This window comes from Merops nubicus, unplaced genomic scaffold (genome assembly GCF_000691845.1).
Source record: "Merops nubicus isolate BGI_N331 unplaced genomic scaffold, ASM69184v1 scaffold332, whole genome shotgun sequence".
Lineage (NCBI taxonomy): Eukaryota > Metazoa > Chordata > Aves > Coraciiformes > Meropidae > Merops > Merops nubicus.
The window spans coordinates 70848-94915 of record NW_008595374.1 but is presented as its reverse complement, the minus strand read 5'-3'; the positions used below and the strand labels follow the sequence as shown (position 1 = coordinate 94915).

General features: G+C 40.2%; 1 protein-coding gene across 2 annotated transcripts in view; it reads right to left on the bottom strand.

Annotated features, from left to right (window-relative positions):
- The window catches only part of CHID1 (chitinase domain containing 1), a 96871-nt gene that overhangs the window by 4677 nt on the left and 68126 nt on the right, over nt 1-24068 (bottom strand). For both annotated transcript variants that reach the window (XM_008935998.1, XM_008935999.1), the window contains one exon: nt 1304-1384. In XM_008935998.1, coding sequence (XP_008934246.1) covers nt 1304-1384 — 81 coding nt within the window. The remainder of the gene's footprint in view (nt 1-1303; nt 1385-24068) is intronic.

The window sequence follows — 24068 nt, the reverse complement described above, 5'->3', positions numbered from 1 at the left end:
AAGCACATCCTTCAGACAGAGCCCTCAGTCCTGCTCCTTCGGGAGCAAGTCTTCATCCAGCAGGCACTGTGCCTCCAACTGGACTGTCCATTACAGATCAGTACAACAAAGGTGATGATTTACTCCTCTTTAGTTAACACAAAAAAACCCTTGTAGTTGCTTGGCACAAATAATTTTGCAGCAGGATACCAAAGAATGAAAGATGAAGGAACACAGATCCCACTCCTTCCATAGGAACACAGAAAATAAATCCAAATGCTGCTGACCAACAGGTAAATTTTTTCTTTTCCTGGTAAGAAAAACATGTTGCTGAGAAGTCAGGAGAAAATGACAGGCAGAGAGAAACCTGGAAATTGAACTAAAAATACGAAAGTCGGATATTTTTAGTTTTGTGCTTGGTTTTTTGTTTGTTTTTCATTTTAAAATATTTAAACCGAGAAGGCATTTTGGAAATAAAAAAGTAGTTCTGATTTTTTTTTTTTTTCATAAAGCACCTTAAAAAGTGTTTGACTTGTTTTCACTGATGTGTCTTCACATTACCAATGCACTGAGTAACATACAAGTCACAGTTTTGTAGAACTAGAGAGGTTTTGTTTGTATAATTTTACCATATTTTTGTATACTTGCATATAAAAATAGCAAATTATCACTGAGGCTAAATAATGTGCTGCTGGGTTTTTTTAAAAATCTGTTTTAAATGGATTTTTCCTAGCATCAGGAATCCTCTTGTCATCTCCTGATGACAAAGAATGGACAAAGAAAGTTCTTACCCTTTCCCTTTACACCCTTAGTCCTTTTAAAAACTTTATCTGACAGTCACTTGAGATTATCCTCATTACATTTCTCTGCAGTTTGCTCCATTTAGTGCAAGTCTGTTGCTTGGCCAATTTGATCACTAGGACTTGTAAATCCAGGCTCTGGTACTACAGCTTTTTCTCAGAACTATTTTTGGCTAAGCTATTGGTAATCAATCACCCAGCAGCTCAGAGCACTCATCTCAGAGCCTCTGATGAACTGACACTCCCCAGATAACTTTGATGGATCACTTCTAAAGATGTGACTCATCAGACTTCTCTTCTAAAGATTGTTTTAGTTTATGTTATTTCATTAATCCTTCTCTGATTGACTTCTCTTGCCTGAAGCACTCTCCTACGCCGCAGCTCAGTGTTGACATCCAGATCACACACAGCAGAAGTTCCATTTGCTGAATGCAGTTACATCCAACAGCTAACTGGTAATTCATTGTGCACTGGGCCATGCCCAAAAATATTTGCAGGATGGTAAGTTAATAACTGTAACTCACTTCTTGTATTCAAAGTAGTGTTCGGCGATTTGTTCATCCCAGACAAGTTTTGGTTTGTGCTCCTTCAAGGTTTCAATGTACCTAGAAATTAAAAACACAGATATGGAATTAACTTTTCTAAAAGGCAGTTAGGAAATTACACTGTGGGTATTTCTGAGCAGGCAGTTTTACATGTTTAGATGTTGAACACTGATTTGAAAATACCTTTGTGCCGACAGTTCATTTCCTCAGCCACTTTACAACTTACCATGGTCTCATTTTTAGGATTATTTTTTTCTAAGGCAATTAATTAACTAATGTTCAACTGGCAGATGAGGGCAGTGCTTCAACATTTCTACAGTCTGATTCCTATATGTCGAAGCACAGGCACTGAAGTCACTCCTGGGCTGTAGCTAATTCTGTCCTCCAAGGCTAATCAATGCCATTCTTAATTATAACCCACTATTATGTGATCAGAAAAGTTCTTCTATAAAAGGGACTTAGTTAATCTTCTAAAAATGAAATTAAAAAAGAGCTTGTTTTCAAGAAGTAACTCTGCACTTGAATTTTCTCCACCACTGGCTTCTTGGTATCACCCTCTTGCATGGGGATTTTGAACATGGACTGACCAAGCTCATGCCTGCTTGGCACAGAGTGAGGACAGACTTTTGTGTGCACCCCAAGCACTGCAGAGGGAATTGCTGTGCCAGGGGCAGCATGCTGTGAAGTCGTGTTCTTGGGTAGCTCACAGCACCACCTCAGTGCAGAGAGTGTCTCCTTGTGCCTGCACTGTGGAAAGCTGCTGGCAGCGACAGGGGCCACGTGGGTGATGCAGGAACAAGAGAAGTCTCCATCACATCTCTGCCCCTTCTGCAGCTCTTCAACCTGCATCTTTGGCCAGCAGGAAGGCTGAACTGAACTCTGCTGACAGCTCCCCTGACTAAACATTAGGGGGTTTATCTGGCCACAGGACAAACACCACCAGCTTCTTCTTTCAGAGAGTGTCTCCTTGTGCCTGCACTGTGGAAAGCTGCTGGCAGCGACAGGGGCCACGTGGGTGATGCAGGAACAAGAGAAGTCTCCATCACATCTCTGCCCCTTCTGCAGCTCTTCAACCTGCATCTTTGGCCAGCAGGAAGGCTGAACTGAACTCTGCTGGCAGCTTTATCTGGCCACAGGACAAACACCACCAGCTTCTTCTTTTCCTTGGGGATTGTATCATGAATATGAAATTAAATTTATCACTGCTCTACCGTTATATAAAGCTACCACTGGCATACACAGTGATCACAAGGTAGCACTAAAATTATTCTTCTCTTTTGTCAAAATGTAACAAAACTTATCTTTTCCATAACATGACTCTTTCTTGCAATAATATTTCTGCTCATGACAGGATCTGCATGGAGAAATTTGTCTTCAAATCTTCTCACTTTTAAGTAAGAAACTTCAGTCTCCTTTGTAAAAGTTGTTGGAACTGATTTCCATCAGCCACTACCCTGACTCCATCAGTGCTGAAATTCTACCTTATTATATATTTAAAAAAACCCAAACATATTAAAAGTTTGTATTTCTCAGTTTGAAGAAGATTTCTTCTCTCCTTTGGTATTATCCTAAACAGAATGACAACACTCAGCATTGCAGGGAATATCTTTCTCTCTTTTGCTGTGGCTTGCTTATTCACATATTGGTAAATTGTTGCCTACTGCCAGCAGTTTTAGAGATTTTCATTTTGTATTTAAGTCAAATTAGTATATCTATTGCAATAAAAATAGATATTCTAGGAAAATGTATAGCTTCATATGTAAATTTTAGAGTAGGAACTATTTATGAAGGTTAACTTCTTTAATCCTCAGGTGCTTTGCTTTAGTTCTCCTGAGCTGCTCTTCAACAAAAAGGCTTTAGTGACAAGGAAACCACTAGTGAGCACACATCCCATCTTGATGCTCTTCTCTAACACTTCCCATTTTCTCCTCAGTTCTCACATGAACAAAACTCTGACTAGAAGTGACAGGTCTCTAACCAGAGCGAAGGGTCATCTGCTCCTGCTGCAGCAAGCTGAGCTTACCTTCTGCTACAGCAAACTTGAGAGATTCAGGCAAAGGATAAAAATACTATCCAGCTTGACAAATCTATAGCACACCTTTTCAGTCTACTTCAGTTACACTAGACTTGACTTAGTGATCAAACCCTGAAGCTACCAGGAATTGCATCTCCATAACTGACCATCAATGGTACCACTGCATGGCAATGGATGTTTTAAATTCAACTAGGTAGGGCCCATCCTCTCCCTTTCCAGGGAGCCATGTCTCTTAATAAATGGAAGAGAAATCACATAAAAGGCCATATTTTCAAGCTCAAGAGCTTAGATTTCTAATGCAAAGCAACTATGCAGAAATACCTCCAAAACAGTTCTCATGGCAGTGCTCCTAAGGACATCCCCTACCCTGGTACACATCTTCCAAACAGTGCTCAGTGTTCCCTCTGTGCTGTGTGCATCAGGGCACCACAGGAAAGGGCAAATATCCATCTTTGAAACAAGATTATTCAGGGGATATTTGTCTATATATAGATATAGAGAGATAGATAAAACCTGTAAGTCAAACCCTCTTTTATTTAGTTTCACTTCAGCTACCATGACACTTTCACACTTTAGCTGTTTAGATTTTTCCTAAACTACTTCCTTTTTGGTGGGAGAATATGTCAAGAAACAACGTAATCCGGAGACAGTTTTAAATGTTAAATTGAAAAGGTTTTAAAACTGAGACTTTTTTTGGCCTTCTTTTCTTTTTAGGAGATCATTTCTAAAGAGCAGCTGCAAAACTGCTGAATATACTACAAGCTACTAAATAATTCAACCATGAAACTAACAGTTTTGATAAAGGATGCCTTCAATGGTAATAAATGGAAACACAAAAGGAAGGAAGAAAACTTGAAAAAGGAAAGAGATTAAACAGAGATTTTGAGTTCTCACTCAGTCGAGACCTAAAACTGCAGCTTGCAAAAGGTAGAGATGCCTCACAATTTAACAGTCTTTAGATATTAGCCTTTAAAATAGTTTTGTGAGCATGAACAAATTTATGAGAAGTCAGGCTGCAGTCACTAATAGCACAGTATTAGATCTATGAGTATGTATATATACAGTTTTATATGGTGTGCAGTTACAGAGGTCAGCAACAGACTGAACAATGAAGTCAGCTTTTACCACACTGATCCCATCAGAATCACTTAAGCACCTTTTTTATTCATCTCCTCTCACCATTCAATACCCAGGAACACCATATTGACAATATATTAGTGTAAACTTCCAACTTTAAAAGGTGGTGAGGTTCCACCCCATTACACCCCTGTCTTGCACATTAAAGAACCCAAATTTTATTAACACAAATCCCACAAGGTCTTTCAAAAGCAAGTAGACAGCCAAGAAGACGACTAGGAGGAATCCTCTAGAGAATCCAAAGAACACACTAACTCACATTAAACCAGTTTTCACTCTGCAGATTTATGCATTGGAGTGCAGAGCACACTCTAGAAGCATTATTTATTCTGTCTGCAGGGTACGTTATTCAAAACTGGTTCTGTTAAAATCTTTAGATTATTTCAAGTAGAACAACTTAAAACTGAACACAGTTTGCAGAGAGATACCAATCTGTTTGCTTTCATTACTGTGGGTGTCTTGGGTAAAGCTGTTACAGCATCCAAGTAGCAGCCTAGAAATGAAAAATCCATAAGCAAGCGTCATTGCTCTCCATTAATCTTCTCTCTGTTGTTGTCTGCACCTTTGCTCTGTCAGTTCTAAGAAGCAATAAAGAGTATTTTTACTATTTTAATACTAACAGGTTTCCAACAGATGGAAAGTTTTGTTGGAAAGTCTGCCAAAAGATGCCAAAGTTTTATAAAGTCATTTCTCACCGATTTCTCCACACTACTTCATCACTGGCTTGACAGATGATGGTTCTTGGTGCTTCCCCACCAACCTCACACAAACCTACTGACCTCTGCCAGGAGCTCAAGCCATGATGCACCAACCCAAGGAAACAAGCAGAACCTCAGCACCTTTCTACTGTTACCTGGGCTCTTTAGAAGTGCACCTTGTCAAAATCACTTGGAAACGCCACCACCTTGGTGGACACAGCTGCAGAGGCAGCCAAGTATTTGTGTTTGATAAAACTCTGGAGACACAGGAACAATGTCAAGCTTTTCAGAAGCATCTTCTTGCTCTCATCTCTGAGAAACGACGAGCATTAAAGCCTGTTAGTGCCTTCCCATGGCTACAGAAGAAAGCACAAACATTACAGCACTTCATGGTTCATAGTGCCCCCTATTCTGAATTAACTTCACAGAGGCTTTCTGAAGAAAATCTCATCTGAGAGTGCACACAGTGGTAGGCTGGGAAATTACCCTGGAGAACTGGGAGTACAGCTGGAAGTGCTCCAGAGCAGGCTAACTTTTCCCAGCAGAACCAAAATGGTGACTCCTTACAACACAGGAAAAAAGTCCCAGATAGATATTGATCAAAGAATAGAAGAAATCACACACCAGGCAGAAAAAAGATGCAAACATTTATATGTTTAAGGATTCAAACTGACAGAAACAAGAGGAACAGATGAAAATCTCCTCAAAGAAAATAAGATGGTTATTCCTAAGCCAACAAATACTTCTCAGGCAACGGGGACATGACTAGACTAAGGGAGGTGGTTTGCACATCTCTTTGTTTACCTTCAGTACCACACTGCTGCTCAGCAGCTCCATTTTATTTCATAACAATACAGGTATTTTTATCTTGTTATTCTGTTCTTCAATTTTTCAAGACACCTGTGGCTACAAAATGTGATTTTTTTTTTCCCCAGTGCAAATTATTTTGCATAATATGATTACAACTGTTTCCTAAGGTGCCTTTTGTTCCTGTGCATCACTTTTGCATATTTTCCATCAGAAATCTTTGCTGTTCTCCACCTTTGCCAAGTCTCAACTTTATACTGAAATTATCAGGCAAGCTTTTTGATGATATTTGTTCAGTAAAACATAGATTTTTCTTTCCAATTTATCCAATCTAACAGACAACAGGTCACTATTTATAGCAAGATTTGGATCTGGCAGCTTTTGCTGTCTCGATAGAGTGAGTTTCTGCCTTTCAAAGCTGGCTGTGTCACCTGGACTCCTCTGTCTGCTCTGGCCAAAGGGCACCCTCCTGTCAGGCAGAAGACAAGTTAATGGTAGAATAGTTTATTGTGCTACAACAAAAAGCAGCATTCAGGCGAGCTCACAGAAACAAAAAAGCACTAGAGAATGGAATGAAATCAAGCATGCCATTACAGACGAGCTCAGATCTCCAGTCTGTTTAGTTTGGCTGTGAGCTAGAATCTTGACTTTCCACAGGCAAAAAGACTAATTTTTTAAGATATTTTTTAAAATGAGCTCTGTCTATTGGTCAGTTTGAAGTCTTTGATGAAAATATGCCTTCGTTTGGTCTTGATTGCCTTCACACACACTGTAAAAACCAAAGCTGTGATATTGTCTCTGGTATCCCTCACAAAATGAATACCAGGCAGGCGTGCCACTGGGCAAACAGAGCAACAAGAGCCTCCAAACTATGCACCAGGTCTCCTCAAGGTCAGCATCTTTCCTGACTCACCTCATTTATGAACTCTGCCAGAGGACTCCCCTGATATGCTCAATTCCAAGCAAGTATCTTTCTCCTCCTCTCAGTTTTATATTGAAATTAAGTAGAAAAGAAGAAAAATAGCAGATGTGTAAACAGTCGAATATAAATCACTTAATAATTGAAAAATGGATATGAGTAGATCCTCCACTATCTCACACTTCCCATTTCATAATTAAAAATGTTTTCATTAACCATCACAACTGTCTCATTATACATCAGGGACAGGATGAAAATCCTCATTTAAAGCAGATTGTCAGACTACATTTTGCAGCTCTAAAATGCAGCACACTGAAAACAAACTGATTCTCCTCCAAATTCATACCATCCACCATCACCACCACAAACCACAGAGATACTGAATCTCACATAAAGCCTACAGGACCTACTAATGACCATCACCCTAAAAAGAATTAAAACCCCCTTTTCCTCATTATTTAAAAACATTGCACCGTGGCAGTTCTCTGGCCCACTTGATAAAACCACCTTTATTTACACAGACACACTTGCTGTCTCTGTTGATAACCAAGCTGATTTACTTGCTCTATAATCCCCAAATCCTTCGATACAGGTTTTTTACACCACGTAGGACAGTGGCAGTTCAGGTGTTCAGTTGTACAGCACAATGCAGGTATTTCTAGCAGGGCTATAAAATATGACTAGAATAGAAATTCCAGGTTATCACATAGTTTTTGAAAATTTTCAGGGTTCTTTCTTACCAAATTTTAATTAGTTGGCACATTTTGGTATTTTGACCTAGATCTCACAAAGCCAAAAAATATTTTGAAACCACTCTATGTCTTTGAATGTCACCCAGTGTGTTTAAAGTTCAACCTCTGAAGGCCTGAACACCAAACACTTTCTATAAGATAAAAGAAACACGGTTGAGGGGTTGGGTTTTTTGGCATGAAGTAGTTATAGATGTGCAGTAAGGGATTTAAATGATCAAGTGAAGCCCAGCAGATAGTTTTACCTTCATAGGAAGGAAATCATAAATTCAGTCCCTAACAGGGAGGACTGTAACTAAAGAAAGCAACTACAGAAAAACCTGCAGCAGTTCAGTAAACTCAACAAATCTCCAATGATTAACCACATGCTCTTTTCTATCTTTTGGGACCAAGTTAAGTGAAGAATGAAGAACATTTCTGCTGACTTTTGAGTTACTTTTTCATACTTGGCAGAGGGATTTTTCTCCTCTCAATTGACCACGTTTTAGTCACACTTATGTAGATTTATTCTGGATTTACATCCATAGAACCAATATAAGACTCTCAGCCTTTGTTTTTTTGAACAGATAGAACGATGACAAATTCAGGCACATGATTATTAATCTCATAAATAACACAGATCTCAGGGGCTTAGTACATTTTTAACATGCCTTAGAATTATCTGGATGCTATATAATTCCTCCATTTCTGGCACGACTCGAAGATGGGCTGTGAAGTGTATTTTATCCAATGAGAGTGGAGATTTATGCCCTTTTAAAAAACTATCTTCTTCAGGCCAGTTAAATAAACACTTGAGAACACAGACTTTAAATCTCTTGATATTAAGTTAAACAAATACATATTCATGTGGCAGTCTTCAGTTTTAAAGGAAAGCCCCTTTTCAGCATGAAAAAAACAGCAGAACATCTTCTGTAACTTTGCTGTAACTCTGACAAATATTTGTATATTTTCATCTGTTTAGTTTCTGCTGAATAAACATTCTTGTGCTGCCTGCTAAAATTTGTTAAGGTTAAGACTAAACTTGAAAGCAAAATCCAATATGCATCTATTTATTCAGAATGACTTCCAAAAGAACTGTTGCTTACATCAAATGGCAATACCTGGAGTGCAGACCAAAGGCCAGGACGATGGTCACCACTTTTTTTCCCTTTAAATTACCAGACATTTTAAAATGCAGTACTAATTTACCTCTAACAGGTATGGATATAATTTTTACATTCTAAAAAGCACTACTTTTTGCATTAACTGCAACTACCAGGTACACAAATCCTTGGTTTGCTGAAGAAATTGTTGATTTAGAGAAACAGTGTAAAGGAGAATTATACTCAGAGCATCTCTGGGAACCTTGTACATTCTAACAATTTTTTTACATCTGAGGAAGTGAGAAAATAAATCCTTTTGCTGTGTTAGAATGACAAAAGTTGGCTTTCTGCAATTATTTTAGCAAATTGAGACAGTAAATGTTCACTATTGATCCTAATACACCACTGAAGGTAAATCAGTTGGGCTTTTATGTATCTGAAGTGGTTCTGTATGCAAATAGAATAAATTGGAATAACACTTTCAAAATGCTTCCACTTTGCCCTCCCTGCACAAGTCAAACAACACACAGAGGGTTCACCAGTACAGCTGGGTAATTAATAAAAGAAGAATATTCTTTAAACACTTACTAATTGTAAGTATAAACAAGTTAAACACTAGCAAATGCTATGATATGCATGTAACAGGAGGCAAATCCAGAAAGCCCAAAGCAAAATTAAAGAGCAAGAAGTCCTCCAAGGGATCAATTATTATAAGCACAGAGGAAGAGAGACTGTTACAATATGGAATGAAGAAAAAATGTCTTTTTTTTAAAAAAGAAAGCACAATTTAGGATCAACTGTTGGAGAAAAAAGGTTGTAATTTTCCCTTTTTTCTTCTGATTTCATCAGGGAACATTGCTGTTTTCAAAGGCTCATGTATTTGATTGTTTTAATTAAAAAACCAGATTCCACTGAATTAAGTCTGGCAAGATACTGAATAGGTTCATTGCCATAAATAAGTCAACTTTTCTACCTGAAGGCAGGCCTGAGGGGAGGAGTAAAGCTTTCCTCTTCATTGCAAAGAGCCATTTCAGAACCAGATGGCAGAGGTGGCACCTGGGAATAACTCCCTGTGCCCCACATCCCTCATTAGCACAAGCTCCTGTGCACAGAGATGGATCAATGACCTTGTTAAGGAATGACAACAGAAAAAGAGGAGGATAGCAAAGGCAGAAGATGAAGAGGAACAGATGGGACTGTCAGCTGTAAACCTGCACAGCTCTACAGTGCAAGAACACGAGTGACATGGAGAGTAGAGCTCGGCCTGGAGCACTCTGACATAGCTACTGCTCCACTTCAGGAGCTCTTTTTCTTCAGTCCCCCCTCAGGATGGCACAGTTTTCTCTTTAAGCAAGGAACTGTTACTACTGGATGGTGGATTCTGTCCTCAGCATCAAAAAATGGCTGGTGAATCAAATGCAGAAGTGCTGAAGAGAAACAGAATTTACCTCTTTAGAACATGAAAAAAAAAGCAGGTTCTTGCCTTCTCCATAAGGTCTGATTCCTTAACTAGTTGAATTAGTTTTTCTGATTGGTTTTGGCACTTGTTGACTTGAAAACCCAAATATTATGCTGTGAGTAATCTGTGCCCCCCCAAAGCTCTGCATCTGTAGATGATGATGACTGCTGGCTTGGATCAAACACTCAGAAAGTTTCCATGCAAGTCCAAACTAGGAGGAAAACCAAAAGAACTTGCAGCAACACACAACTGACAGCCAAAATACAGAGAAACACACTGAAAAGGGCAAAATGGACTTTTGGGGGCCCTCTGTCTATGTAGATAACAATTAGGAAAGGTCTAAATACACCATAAAGGTTATAGGCTGCTTAAGCTGAGAAGAAGAGACAAAGTAAAAAAAAAGGAGTGGGGTCAAGAGCTAATTTTTATCCATTAACTTTTTTGAGCAAGTCACAGGAAATCAAATATGCCATATACTTTTTTGGATCCTGGGTATTAGCCCTATTAATTTATATTCACAAAATATATCCCAATTACAAGAAGTTTCTGACCCTTTCTGGCCCCGCAGCCATTGCAAGAACCTCTTTAATTACTCGCTTCTTTTGCAACAAGATACAATTAAGCAGTACTAATTACTTGGCACAAGCTATTTTAAGTATGGAAGAGGTTAACCAGTTGCTATAACAACACAATTTAATGAAGTTGACTGGCAGGTAGTACATAATCTCATCCCATGGCAGAGGAGTTTGGAACTGCACCCCCACTTTCAAACCTATCATCTTTGCTGCAATTTGTACCTGCAATAAAACAGGAACATATTGAATAGAAGAGTGTTGAAAGAATTCATAAACCCATCAAGCTGTCACAGCATTTCACACTTCAGGATGATGCACAAACATTAAGTAATTAAGAAAGAAGTGGGAAGGCTACTGTTTAAAATAAAGAATCTATTTGGAAACAAGTTCTTCCTCTGAAAGACAGAAGTCTGGGATGATGTAAATTAAACTGGGTGAAAGCAATTCCAATCCACTCAGCAACTGTGGGGACTTTGCTTCAGGAAACAGTGACTTCTCCTTACAAGGGCAGCAACTAAACATGCCACACTATATAGGATGCATTAATATTTCTTCAGAAATGTTACAACAGCCTTAGAAGATGTGTAGAAAAAATAATTTAAGATGGTTATCAGAAAATGATAAAACCTCTTGAAATTTCTTTACATGATTTGAGCTAATCTTGTGTCCCCTAAAAGGATGGGAGGTGGAAGCTAAGTTGTCACCAAGAAGAGCAGTTTTATGGCAAAGATCATGTAACTTGAGGAGCACTTTGCTCTAGATTACACCTAATGCAGATTACCCTGTTTGCATTTGAATTGGGTCAAGCACTCAGATGCAAATTTTATTTTTAACACAATGAAGGGCTGAGTAACTCAAAAGGAATTCAAAAAGGTGCTTCAGTTTCACAGATACAGCAGCACCATTCTGTAAAGAGTTGGCTCTATAACTTTGAATCCAGAAAGACAACACATGAGCTTCACAGGACCAGAGAACCTGCTTCACTCAGCAAACAGATCTGTCTGATTTATAATAAAATGCAGGCCACAGGCTCATAGAATGCTTTGAGTTGGAAGAGACCTCTAAAGGTCTTCTAGTCCAACCCCCTGCAGGGAGCAGGGACATCCCCAGCTGCAGCAGGTTGCTCAAAGCCCCATCCAGCCTGACCTTGAATGTCTCCAGGGATGGGCCAGCACTGAAAGGTTGAAACTGCAGCTTTCTATCTTTTTCTGAACACAGCTAAGATGATGATTTTCATTAATGAAAGCAAACACAGAATAATTTAACTGCAGCACCTCTTAAACTTGACTAATTGACTTCTTAACTTTGACTGCACTGGAAGTTTATTTTAATATAACTATGCAATCACTGTATGCAAAACATACTAATAACTTCCATAATTTATGTATTCCAAAGCATTATGAAGGCTAATGAACCTTGCTGGTTTGATTTATCATACAGGATAACCTGGTGAGACAGTCAGTCATTAAGAAGCTGCTTTCTCATAACACAAAATAGAAGTTTTGACTAATGGAGAAAATAGTATAAAATATCCATCTGACAGGTACATGAAGACTACTTAACCCATTCCAGAATTTGCTATATAATTATGAGAAATTCAGAAGAGTGAACAATTATTTGTCAAGTTCCTCTCAGATTTTTTCAAGGACAAGTGGAGTAACTCTCAGTTTCATAATGCTCTGGCATCTTCTAAATGCCTCACTGGCATTATCCAATTAACCTTCTGGGCACCTCATCTTCCACATGGAGGAAGAGGCAGAGATGTTAACATGTCAGCAGCAAGAGTGGTGTGTTCAGAATCATCACAGAAACAGAAGTTACCCACTGTAAAAAATGGGGGGTCTGTATTGGTACCTGACTGATTAGTATCAAAATAGTTTATTGAAGCAGATTTAATCCACCATTTTAATACAATGAGTAAAAAATAAAGTAACTGTCCACTTTGAGTGACATTTTTCTTCCTCAATATTTACAAGGAGCACAACTCTGGACCCCCAGTTTGCTCACCAGTTTGAGTATCACATCAGAACTCAAGGCTGTAACCAGATCCCAGCTTGGAGAACAAGCTGTATTTCCTTCTGCAGGAACTAAATGAGAATGAAGTTCAAGAGGTGCCATGGAAAGTTCAAGAGTCTCTGGTCAGGTTGATGTTCTATAGATAAATTTACAGGTGGATTTCAACTTAAACAACAGCGTTGCTTAGTATTTGAGTAAGACTGAGAGCTTTGATCTAGATTAGATCTAGATTTGATGTAGGATCTAGAGCCCAAGTGTGGGGAGGAGCAGCTGAGGGAGCTGGGGGTGCTGAGCCTGGAGCAAAGGAGGCTCAGGGGAGACCTTCTGGCTCTCCATACTTTGGCAGGAGGCTGGAGGCCAGTGGAGGCTGGTCTCTTCCCCCTAGGAACAAGTGAGAAGATTAAGAAATGGCATCAAGTTGTGCCAGGGAAGGTTTAGCCTCGACCTGAGGAAAAATCTCCTCACTGAAAGGGTTGCCAAGACCTGGCCCAGGCTGCCCAGGACAGTGGTGGAGATGTGGTGCTGAGGGACATGGGTCAGTAGGGACCTGCCAGTGCTGGGTTAATGGTTGGACTCCATGATCTTAAAGGTCTTTTCCAACCAAACTGATTCTGTGATTCTATTCTAGTCTATAAAAACAATGTGATTGATGCTGATCTTTATACAGTTTGGGGTTTTAGTTACCTTGTTGCAGGCATTCACTGATATTTACCCTTCAATAAATCCGTGACTTAGATCTTGAAATACCAGCTACCTCCTTAAAGCCTGGGAAAAACTCCAGAGGTAAAATAAGACAGGGGAAAAATCAACAATCAGGAAAGTCATGCTGTCTCCTAACACCAGCACTCCCATCTCCCTTAGAAAGAACTGAGCAAACAAACATTTGGAGGACAAAGAACAAGGACAACACTGGATACAGCAGTACTAAGACCAATCTTCCCAGTTACGAGCACATTACAGTGTAACTCTGAAGTCCAGTTGAGCCAATAACTCAGCCATGGGAATTTGATGTCAAAATATCCAGTCTTTTAAATTGAAACATTTAGGTCTGAAAGACCTATTTGAGAATTGCTGTCAGGGAAAACCTGAAGCCCTGTTAAAACCAGCCACACATCCCTCCATCTCACTTTTTGATTACTCAGAATGGTAGTCAGGACTAATTTTCTTCAAGTGTCCTGCTTAGAATGCCATCAACAAATATAACTTGTAAGGCATATAGATTGTATAAAACAAAGGTCTAGGACCTAGGGAGGTGTTCATGTAGGAGACCTGAAAGAAAGTCAGCAGCAGTACATGGCTATTGTTGTTTATCATTTGGATGTAACAACCCAGATCTGATAAATCATCATTATTAGTGTTTTTTTCTTAAATCTGGATTTCTATTGCTCAACGTCAATTACAAGATAAATGTTCTTTTCAAAAAAATTCTCATCATCAAAAATCATCAACCCAGAACTGATCCTTCAACCCCCCAAGTGCTGCAGGTGCTGAAGCACAGACCCCAAAACGTTTCACAGGTCTCCTATCAGGAATAATCTTCACAGAAGACTTCAGCAAGAACTAAGTGCCCAAATGCTCTGGGCAACCACACCTGCAGACTCCAGAGCTCATACCTAAAATGGCTGGGGAAAGAGAAGGCTCAGGCCTGAAGAGTTCCAAATCTATCATATTTTATTTCAAGGCTTGGTAAGGGACAGGGTGGTCATCTATCATGTCATTTAAATATACCTACAAACTTAAAAAAGCATTGAAATGAATAATTAAGAAGCTCATCAATTTTGCACTACCCACAAAATGAATGTACTTTACGTTGTTCAAATATAAAGGAAATGCATTTTTCCTCACAGAACAACACGGGTGGTTGGTGGCAGTAAAAGCTGGGCCTATGCATTATTCACTCAGGAAAAAAACTCATTAATTCAAAGATTGCCCAATGGTGTTCACACCCCTCTGCTGTGCTGAGCCTGAGGAGGAGGGAAGGGGCTTCAGACTCCAAGCTTCCATGTCACTTGCTTCTGGTGGCCGTGGAATGGTGGGAAATAGCTGCACAGCATCCAGTCACTTCAGTTACAGGCTGATCTGCAGTCTACTGAGAGATCCACAGAAGGAGTATGGCAAAGCTACTCGTGGTGGGAGGTGTTTCTGCAAGGTTCTCACCCAGCCCGTGCACGGGCAAGAGCTGCAAGGTTTGGAAGGCAGTATGAGAGAGGAATCAGTGTGATCAAACCTGTGTGAACAAAGGATGCAGGCACGTGTCTCCTGTGAAGGGGAGAGCAAAGGCAGACTGCAAGTGATAGTGGGTGAATTGATGCATCACTGATAGAGAGAAGAGCTGTTGGATGAACTTCTGCCATGGTTTTATATTTCTGGTGTCCCAGAAGCCTGGCTTTTTCTGACTCTCAAGAGGGAGAGAAGATACCAGCAGGCATCCAGAGTTCTGCACTGAGCAAGGGCTTTTCATCACATGAGTAGACATATGGACTTCTTATCTGGCAGCACTAAGTGCTTGTTTTTACAAGAAAGGATTAAGCTCCAGCATGTCACAAATATCTGTGTTGTGACCTGTGCTGTTCCACCCATACACATAAAAATCTGAAAAAGGAGCAATTAGCAAGGGTGCAAAATTTGCTGATGATATGAAAATATTCAGAGCCAATTAAAAGCAAACGTGCCTGGAAGAAGTCGCAGAAGTTCACAGCAATGAATTACGTGGCAGTAAAATGGCAACCAAAATCTGATGCCAATAAACACAGAATAAAAAGCATGAGGGAAGTACAGGATTGGTTCTGAATGAGCTGTTTGCAGCCAGAAAAAAATGACTTTGGTGTTTCCATAGGTGGTTCTCTGTTAGCATCAGTCTAGCAACCAAAACTTGTCGAAAAGTCAAACAAAATGTTAGGAATTAGGAAGAAAGGGCTGCAGAAACATGAACTACAAGTGATAAACTGTTTTGCTCACTTTATGAGGTATTGGGAATGCAGTTTCCAGCTCTGATGCTTGGGAGCCTATCATCTGTATGAAGTGCATTTTAACAAGTCCTGCAGGAACATGCAGCTAAGGGTCACATTTAACCAGACTCAGACCAATCTCCAGGCAGTGCCATTGTCTGCCACATATTCCCTCAAACCAAGAAATAAATAACAAGCCATAAGAATGTGTTATTTTGCCCACAATACTGCAGGCAGTCAGGTGAATGTAAAACTCACCTTGCTCTGAGCACCTATTTCAGCTTTGGTTTCCCAGGGGGCAAGTAGATGCCACTGCCCTAGATGAGGGAGACACTGAGGAAATTAGAGACTCTGGAGCATGCTGCCAATAGTTGTGGTTTAATCTCCATATCAGAACAAGCACTAATAGAACCTGTCAATCACCAGAAGAGTCTGGGCTGAGGAAGAATTAGAAAAGAGCAGAGGAAACACTGAATCATGCTCCAAGGAGTGCTGATTTGGTGCACAGCCCTTGCCAGGCAAGTACCAAACTCCAAGGTAAAGCTAAGTAAGAATGGTCATTTTACACTGTTTTGAAAAGCATCACAACCAGAATCAGGTTTTTGATTTTACCTGCAGCAGACCTGTCATCTTAATGATATAATTTGCCAACTTGGTTGCACAATATACTTAAAGGATTGATGGGTTTGAAATTTGAACATTTGCTTTTTAGCAACATGCACCAGGCAAAAATATGCTGAGAAAGACCTTAAAAGGCCTAATAAAATAGAGAGCAAGCCCTGATCACCAGCCCTGGAGGTGCTGAAAAAACGTGTAGATGTGGTAATTCAGGACATGGTTTAGTGGTCCTGGTAGTGTTGGGTTGATGGCTGGACTTGATGATCTTAGAGGTCTTTTCCAACCATAATGACTCTGTGATTCTTTGATCTATCATTAGGTGTGAGTGCTGTAACACTAACTAGTCTTTAAAGATGATTTTTTTTTTTTTCCCCAAATTAAAGTCTGTTAATCCTTGGAATTTGAGATCACTGATAAAAACCAGAGATTTCACAACTGCAAGATCATGAGTGACAATACTTAAGAGGATGCTGTGAAATCTGAGGATTCAAAAAAGATGTTCAGGTAGATCAAAATTCTAGAAACTAACAAGAGAGACTGAAAGATGGGAATTCTTTACTTTTGAAATGAAAATAACAAAAACTCCACAAACAGCCAGCACTCCAGAGATCACAAAGCATGCACAGTGCTTGCCACTTTGCAGTTCTGGGCTGTAGCACAAGATAATCCTGGTGCTCCTGTACATCTACAGTCCCACAAAGTTTCAGTTTACTGTAATTTTTAATGCAAGCAACATTTCTGGAGGAGACATAAACCCCTAAAATACTAAATATGTTTTCCCCTGTCAAGAAGACCAGGCTAATCCATCAAATGGTACATGTTTGAATACACTCAGAGTAACTAGCATGCCACTAGTTAACCCCTCTTTGTGATTCCTCCAAAATGAATACTGACACAGTTTTTATTGGTGGTGCCTAAATCAGTTACTCAATTAGAACAGGTAAAATGGGCAAGAAGATAATGAAATCTGCATGGAGGGGTTGTCTGCATCAAGCTTTGCTAGTTAAAAGCATAATTTTCATCACTCTTCTTGTTCATGTTTTAGATAAATACCAGTCTAAACTTTCTACACCTTAAAAGTCACCTGGAGGAACAATTTTTTGCATCAGTCCTCTCTAACTTGCACTGATTGCACAGTGTAGATAGAACAGGAAAAAGAACAAACTCAACCTGCATCTCATCTGTAAAACTGAAAGATTTCATTTTCTCCATTTCACTACAGAGGTGTGTAAAAATTCCAGTCTTCCCAAGCCACTTGGGGTTTTGCACAAGTAAAAGAGTAAAAAGAACAAATAGGATTTACAAATGAAAACCCAAAGCAGACAACCCAGTGCACCTCATGTTTCTTTTTTCTGCTCTTGTAGGCACATTTTAGTTGTTTCACAGCAACTTTAAGCTATGATGCATGCAGTCTGTCTCCTCATAATGAAGTGGAAGATTTGTAGACTTAAACAGAAACGGATTCCGGAATCCTTGGAGGGAGTTTTGTGAACTGCACTTCATTTTGTGAAAGTGAATAAAGAGATGTGTCTTCATTTGCTACTTCCACATCCATGGCTTTGAGACACACCACATGGCTTTCTCTTGCCTGAGCAAGCCTTTGTGTTGCCACTCCATCCAGCTCCTACCCAAAAGCAACACCACAGAACGTTTTCTCATTAATCCTGCAGCACAGGTCACGGAACCTACACCCCAATAAATCTTTTAAATTTCATTTCTGCAAGATGCATTTCCAGCAAGCACCCCTGACAATTCAGAGAATGTCACTAAGCCATGAATTTTGCTCAAGGTTATGAAAATGTCGCCCCAGCTGGGGCTGTGGTTCTGCACCAGAGCAGCAGCTGATTTCCCAGGTCAGATGCAATCAAGACTCATTTGCTGACCAGCTATTCAGAGGGAACAACCCTGGAGAAGGGCTCCCTAAGCAAAACAAAGCTCACTTTACATTTAAATTCTAGCAGGCTCTAAATATATGAATGAACTTTGACTCTCAGACAAGGCTACCTGGGAAAGAGAAAGGAAAAAGACAAAGGCCTGTAAAAGGAGGGGTCAGAAAATGGCTCTTTGGGAGGAAACAGCAAAAGGACTTTTATTTTTTTCCAAGCAGAAGAGTGAAAACTGTGTGCTGGAGGGGAATAATGAATTTTAGAGGCTCTGATGTTGACTTCAAATAATACTAAAGAAAAGAAAACCAGAAGAAATACACAGGCATTTATTATGTTGCCTTCTGTATGTTTCTGTTTCTAGTTCAAGTGAAGAGTGTTTGTTTTCTTGGACCCATTATCAAGTCCCAGTGGGTACTTACTTGTTTGTTTTTCCTCTAAGTATCATCAGTATGTGATAAGGCAAACAGCAAAATGAAACTGTACCACAGGAGCTCAGGGAGAGCCTCTGCCAGCAGTGAGTTTGTTGTTCCATGCTCAGTTGGGAACCTAAAGAAGCCAGTTGAAGGTACAGCCCATTCCCAGGGAACAAACTAGGATCTGCCTCCAAGAAAACTACCAGGGAGGCAAGGAGAAGGACAGCACTGTCACCAGCTGAGATCCAGCAAGGGGATGAGCACAAGGTGATGGTGAACTTCCAACCCAGCACCAAGAACCAAGCAAGTGAACCAAGTGGTGCTTCTGCCATCACTCCCACGGCTTGCTCAGATTTGTTTCCAGCTCCTGCAAAGAGTTTCTGAGGTAAGTCCTGACTGCAGAAACATAATTTTTCTGTGAAATGCCTGAGGAAATCTCACCACACTAATTGCGTTAATTAGAACCACTGCAAGTGGAAAATAAATAAACATCTCAACTTATCTCAAGAGCTGGGTGAGGTGTGTGGAGAACCTCCCCGTGTGCTCACCCTGTCCCACAGGAACAGGCTGTTGCAGAGGGGTTTTTCCTTCATTCCACCCAGCCACTCATTCCACTATGCCTTGGAACACACCCCCCAGATAAAAGGTTTGGTTACTGCTCACATGAAGAAGTTTAAGTAGTTGCCTACACAGCAGATGGAACCATGGCTACCACCAAGTGTCATTTTACACGTTTCACTGTCTTGAATTTAGCCTGTGTTTATAGTGAGGTCTGAACAAGACCTGCTGAAGTCAGCTGAAGCCAATAATGTTTTGGTTTACCTGCAGTCTGTGTCGGTTCTGCTCATCCTGTGGGTAAGCCTGAAGTTGCTGCAGTAACAGATTTCACCCCAAACCTTTTTCTTTATCATTTATTCACACCTTCAATTAACTCACTGTCCAGAAACCAGAGGTAACTTCCTAGCAACAACTGTAGCCCACGTGATGGTTTTTTTGGGACAGCCGTGATGGCTGCAGGCATGATTCTTTTCTTGTTTCAGGATTGCTCATCTGGTAAGTGAGGGAGGCTATTTTTGTGTAGCAGTGTCTTTCAAGGACTCCACACTGGCAGTGCTCTCTCTGGTAGCTACACCTACAAATATTTTCAGTGTCAACTCCAAACGTTTGCAGACTGTAACAAATATTTATAAAGCGTTCAAGCAAATATTTACAGAAACACTCTAAGATCATCAGTTGCTTTATGTGCAGCAAATTTCCATTAGGATGCTGTACAATGAGGAGGATAAAGAAAAACCCTCTAGGACATGAAACGACTTATTAGAGACATCATACAGTGCATATGAAGCCTACATTTTTCTGCTAGAATATTATGTTTGAACTCTTAAGGTATGGGCTTTATGTGACATTGAGGCAAGTGCTGCTCATGTGTGAAGCTAAAAAGAGAACATAAATTAAGCAAAATTATTTTCCTTCCCTAAGTGCCTAATTGGAGGTACATACGTGCACACACACAGATCACACAGTTTCCCTGACAAACAATCTGAATTTCCAGCTGAACTGACATTGCAGTGATGGTAGCACTGAAGTAAGAGTGCTGGGCTAACCACAAGTCAGTGGGCCAGCAGAGATTAGGGAAATGTGAATCATTAACACTGACACTCTTTGGAAATCTGGCAAGAACCTCCCAAGAATTCACAGCTACATCTTATATCAGTCACCCATGTGAAACTCTACAAAACCCAGTGAATTTAGGCTGTGACAGTAGGACTGATTAAACACTTCTCGAGTTCCTCACTATGTAGGGTATCTTTGAACTTTAAGCAATACCTTATCTGTAAACATTTTACTTTCTGCAACTTCTTAATCCTTAAATATTCCCCTATTAGCCTTCTCTTTATTTATCTTTAGAAAAACAAAATGCCAGTGTGTAACATTAAATAACCACTTGAGTTGAGAAAAATAACATTCAGCCCATCTGACAAAAATATAGCAGCAGCTGAGTAGTTACTGAAGTTACTTAAGCCCTGTGTTTTTGAATGATGTTTCCCCCAAAGATGGTTTTGTGTCATATAGAAGTACAGAAAACATCTCCCTATCCCCCCCAGCCTGCCTGGTTTTCTTTATCAGCTTTTCTGTGATTGTGCTGGAGGTTTCATCCTTGGCTTAATGGCATAGAAAGCTAAAAACATGCCTCCAAACCCTGCTTTTCAAAGAGGCTGCTTTATCTGCTGCAGTAAATGATAAATATTCCCTAAACTACCTGAATTTATTTGCAATGATGTCTCCACTTTTACATTTGGCATACGGTCCACTCACTCCTTCCCTTTCCAAACAATAACATTAGTTAGAATTAATAACTATTGGGGATGATCCAGCCTGTTAATAGCAAGATTGATCCATGGGGTGTTTTATAGCTTGTTAAAAGTTTATTAGCTATCACAGATCATCAATAAAAACTGTTTAATTGTTTAATTGCTACAGCTGCTGCTGTCAGTGATGCTTGTGATGCTTCCCCAGCACTGCTGCCTGATACTCCTTTCACAGGAGGCTCCTTGCAGCTTTGTTCTGTGGTAGCATGGGAGTTCTGGCCTCTTAACAGTTATCATGAGAAGCAGTAGATTTGGTTACAGCTGCAGTCAAAGGAACTTTTAAAACGTGTGGAAAATTAAAAACTCTAAAGCCATTCAAGTGTCTTGGTCTGATAAGTGGTGACCTCAGAAAGTCAGAGCTCTGATGGGCCAACTAGAGGTTGCTACAGCAGCTTTGTCTGAGCCTTTATTGCAGCTCCTCCAAGATCTCACGTGGCTATGCAAGTCCTTGCACTGAAAAGCATCTACCAACAAAACGTTTGGCCAGCTGGAATTGTAAGAATGATGACATTTCACAATTATTATTAGACATGATGTCATTTTACTTGAATTCTATTTTGAGAGAGAAAATTATCATGTTTGATGTGCAGAAACTTCTCATTTTCTCCATAAACAATTTATTCTAATTGCTGGTAATAAGAAAATTGTGTTTAAATACTTCAAGAGTGTATTTTTGCTCACTAAAAGAGCTCTTCACTGTTGCATAGGAACAGCTGACTGCCATGCTGTACTGCAGATGTCCCTGTGAGATTAGCAACTCTTCCACACTCTCAGAGAAACTCAGAAAGTCAGGATGACATAAGGAATATCATCAAGGTTTTGCATGTTACAATCTGTTGAGCTCTGTCTCTAAGTCAAGCTTTCAAACCCACACCACCACGTCCAGGTATTCCAGCAACACCCTTTCCAGGCAGCAGTGCCCAGGTGGTCACCAGTGAAGAGCACAGGGAAGTATTCCTCTGAAAGAGGGTTAGACTTGCAGACGTTGCTAAGGTGCAGATGAATACAGTGTTTATTCATTCATTCATTCATTCATTCAGCTACTCCTTCTGCAGATATTCAAGCACTATCTGCCTGAATGGATGAAGCCCTCAAGCACTGCTGCACAGGAGGTATTTCTCCAGCACTCCTCCTTACAAGTTCTGTGTGAAGAACAGCTCCACAAGAGCAGAGAACAGCTTGTTGTGCTTGTTAATTACCTTATTTATAAGTGTGCAAGCTGAAGAAAGGGAGGGGGGTGCTTACAGCAACAAGTCCCTCTAGGCATTCCAATCATCCTGCTGCCAGAGGGTGTTGTGAGACAGTAAAATACACACACACATGCACAAAAAAGTGGTTTTTTTTTGAGAATAATAAAAGAGAATAAGTTCAGTTATTCTTATGGATCATCTGAGGATCATTTTAAGTCTCTCTGTGCCTCCTGCAGCACATTCTGAAGCCAGTGTCACACCCAGCTGACTTTGCCTGCCAGGAACAACCTGACAGGCTGCACAAATACCACAACCTGAAATCTTTGCTTGTCAAACAGCAGCAGTGCACTCATGACAATCTTTCTCTCGTGGCCTCTCTCTGCCCTGGATTTTGTGAGATATGAGCACAACAGTTATGCAACAGAGGCTATTGTCCTAGCAGGCCGTTAAATCTGCTTGCTAATTACCCATTAAGCGTTGATCAATGCTGAAAGTGAATTAATGCATTACAAAAACATGACATGTATCTTAAGCTACTATTAAGGCTACAGTCTCCTGAATAATGAATGAAGTAACAAAGAATTTTAACCACAGTTCAACAGGATAATTACATTTCAGTACAATAGCTGATGGTAGGAAAGCCTGAGTGCTTTCAGGCCAGTATGAGCACATGAAGTCATAGACAATGAAGTCAAGTGCAATTCACATCACTGGGAAGGGAAGAGGAAGAAAAGATGTAATAATGAGATATATGATCAGCACTACCACCTATGAGTTGTAGATGACTAAATAGATTCACTTCTCAGTGCTGAGCTGCTGCTTCTGCTCCAGACCCTCCTACACTCTCATTTTCTGAGCACTTCCTAGACCTCCACCAGTGGGCTGTACCAATTTAAGAAAACCCTCACAATAATGGTGACTCTGTGACTCTGATTCTATGTCATTCATCCTGTGCATGGTTTTATGGGGCACTTCTTGACAGCACTTACTTTCAATATCCCAGCCAATCAACCTCTGTGCTATCCAGCCAAAATAACTGAAAAAGCCCATGTTGTGAAAAGAGAATTTAAATCAGTATGCAAAATAAATATTAAGATAAAACATATCCTGAAGTTTCCTTTCCTTTGTGCTTTCCAAGCCTCCCAAGTCTCCTGGATTTTCACAGATGTGCAAAGCCTTATAAAAAAAATTGAGTCTCAGCTCCTGATTACAGCACATCAGTACAGGGATGCTAACAATAAATAAAGCAAGGTGATGGTCAACAGAGCATTCCTAAAGGCACAGAAAGGGTCACAGAAGATGTACAGCTACACAACAAGTCTGAATTCACAAAATTTCTAATTGCTTCATGGGGAAATCTAAAGGATAACAAAAATTAAGAAAAAGACAACTTCCACTGGAAGATTTTCTTCTAAGATGGAGTCCAGAGGACGTGCCTGCTGTGCATCAAAGAGCAGGAGTAGGCTCAGAGCAGAGCCTGTGGGTTACACTGCAGCCCAGCACCTGCCCCCCTAGGGCAAAGACTCTGAGAGCCTTCTGATTTCCAAAATCTTCTGCCAGGGAATGGAATCCTAAGCCCAAGGATCCCAACAGAGAGCAGCTGAGACAGACCAGCCAGCCTGATGGTACCTGGCAGAGGCACGGCTCGCTCAAACCGCAACTTCTCAGTCAGATTTCTTAGCAATAAGTTTTGCCAAATAGGAAACGAAGCAGAGAAAATTTCCTTCAGAAGCAGGAGCCAGAAAGTCTCATGAAAGACCACAGTGAACCCTGCTAAAGCCACTGTCAACAGCAGATGAAGATGTGAGGACTGGTTTAGATGGGCAATCACTGGCATGTTTTC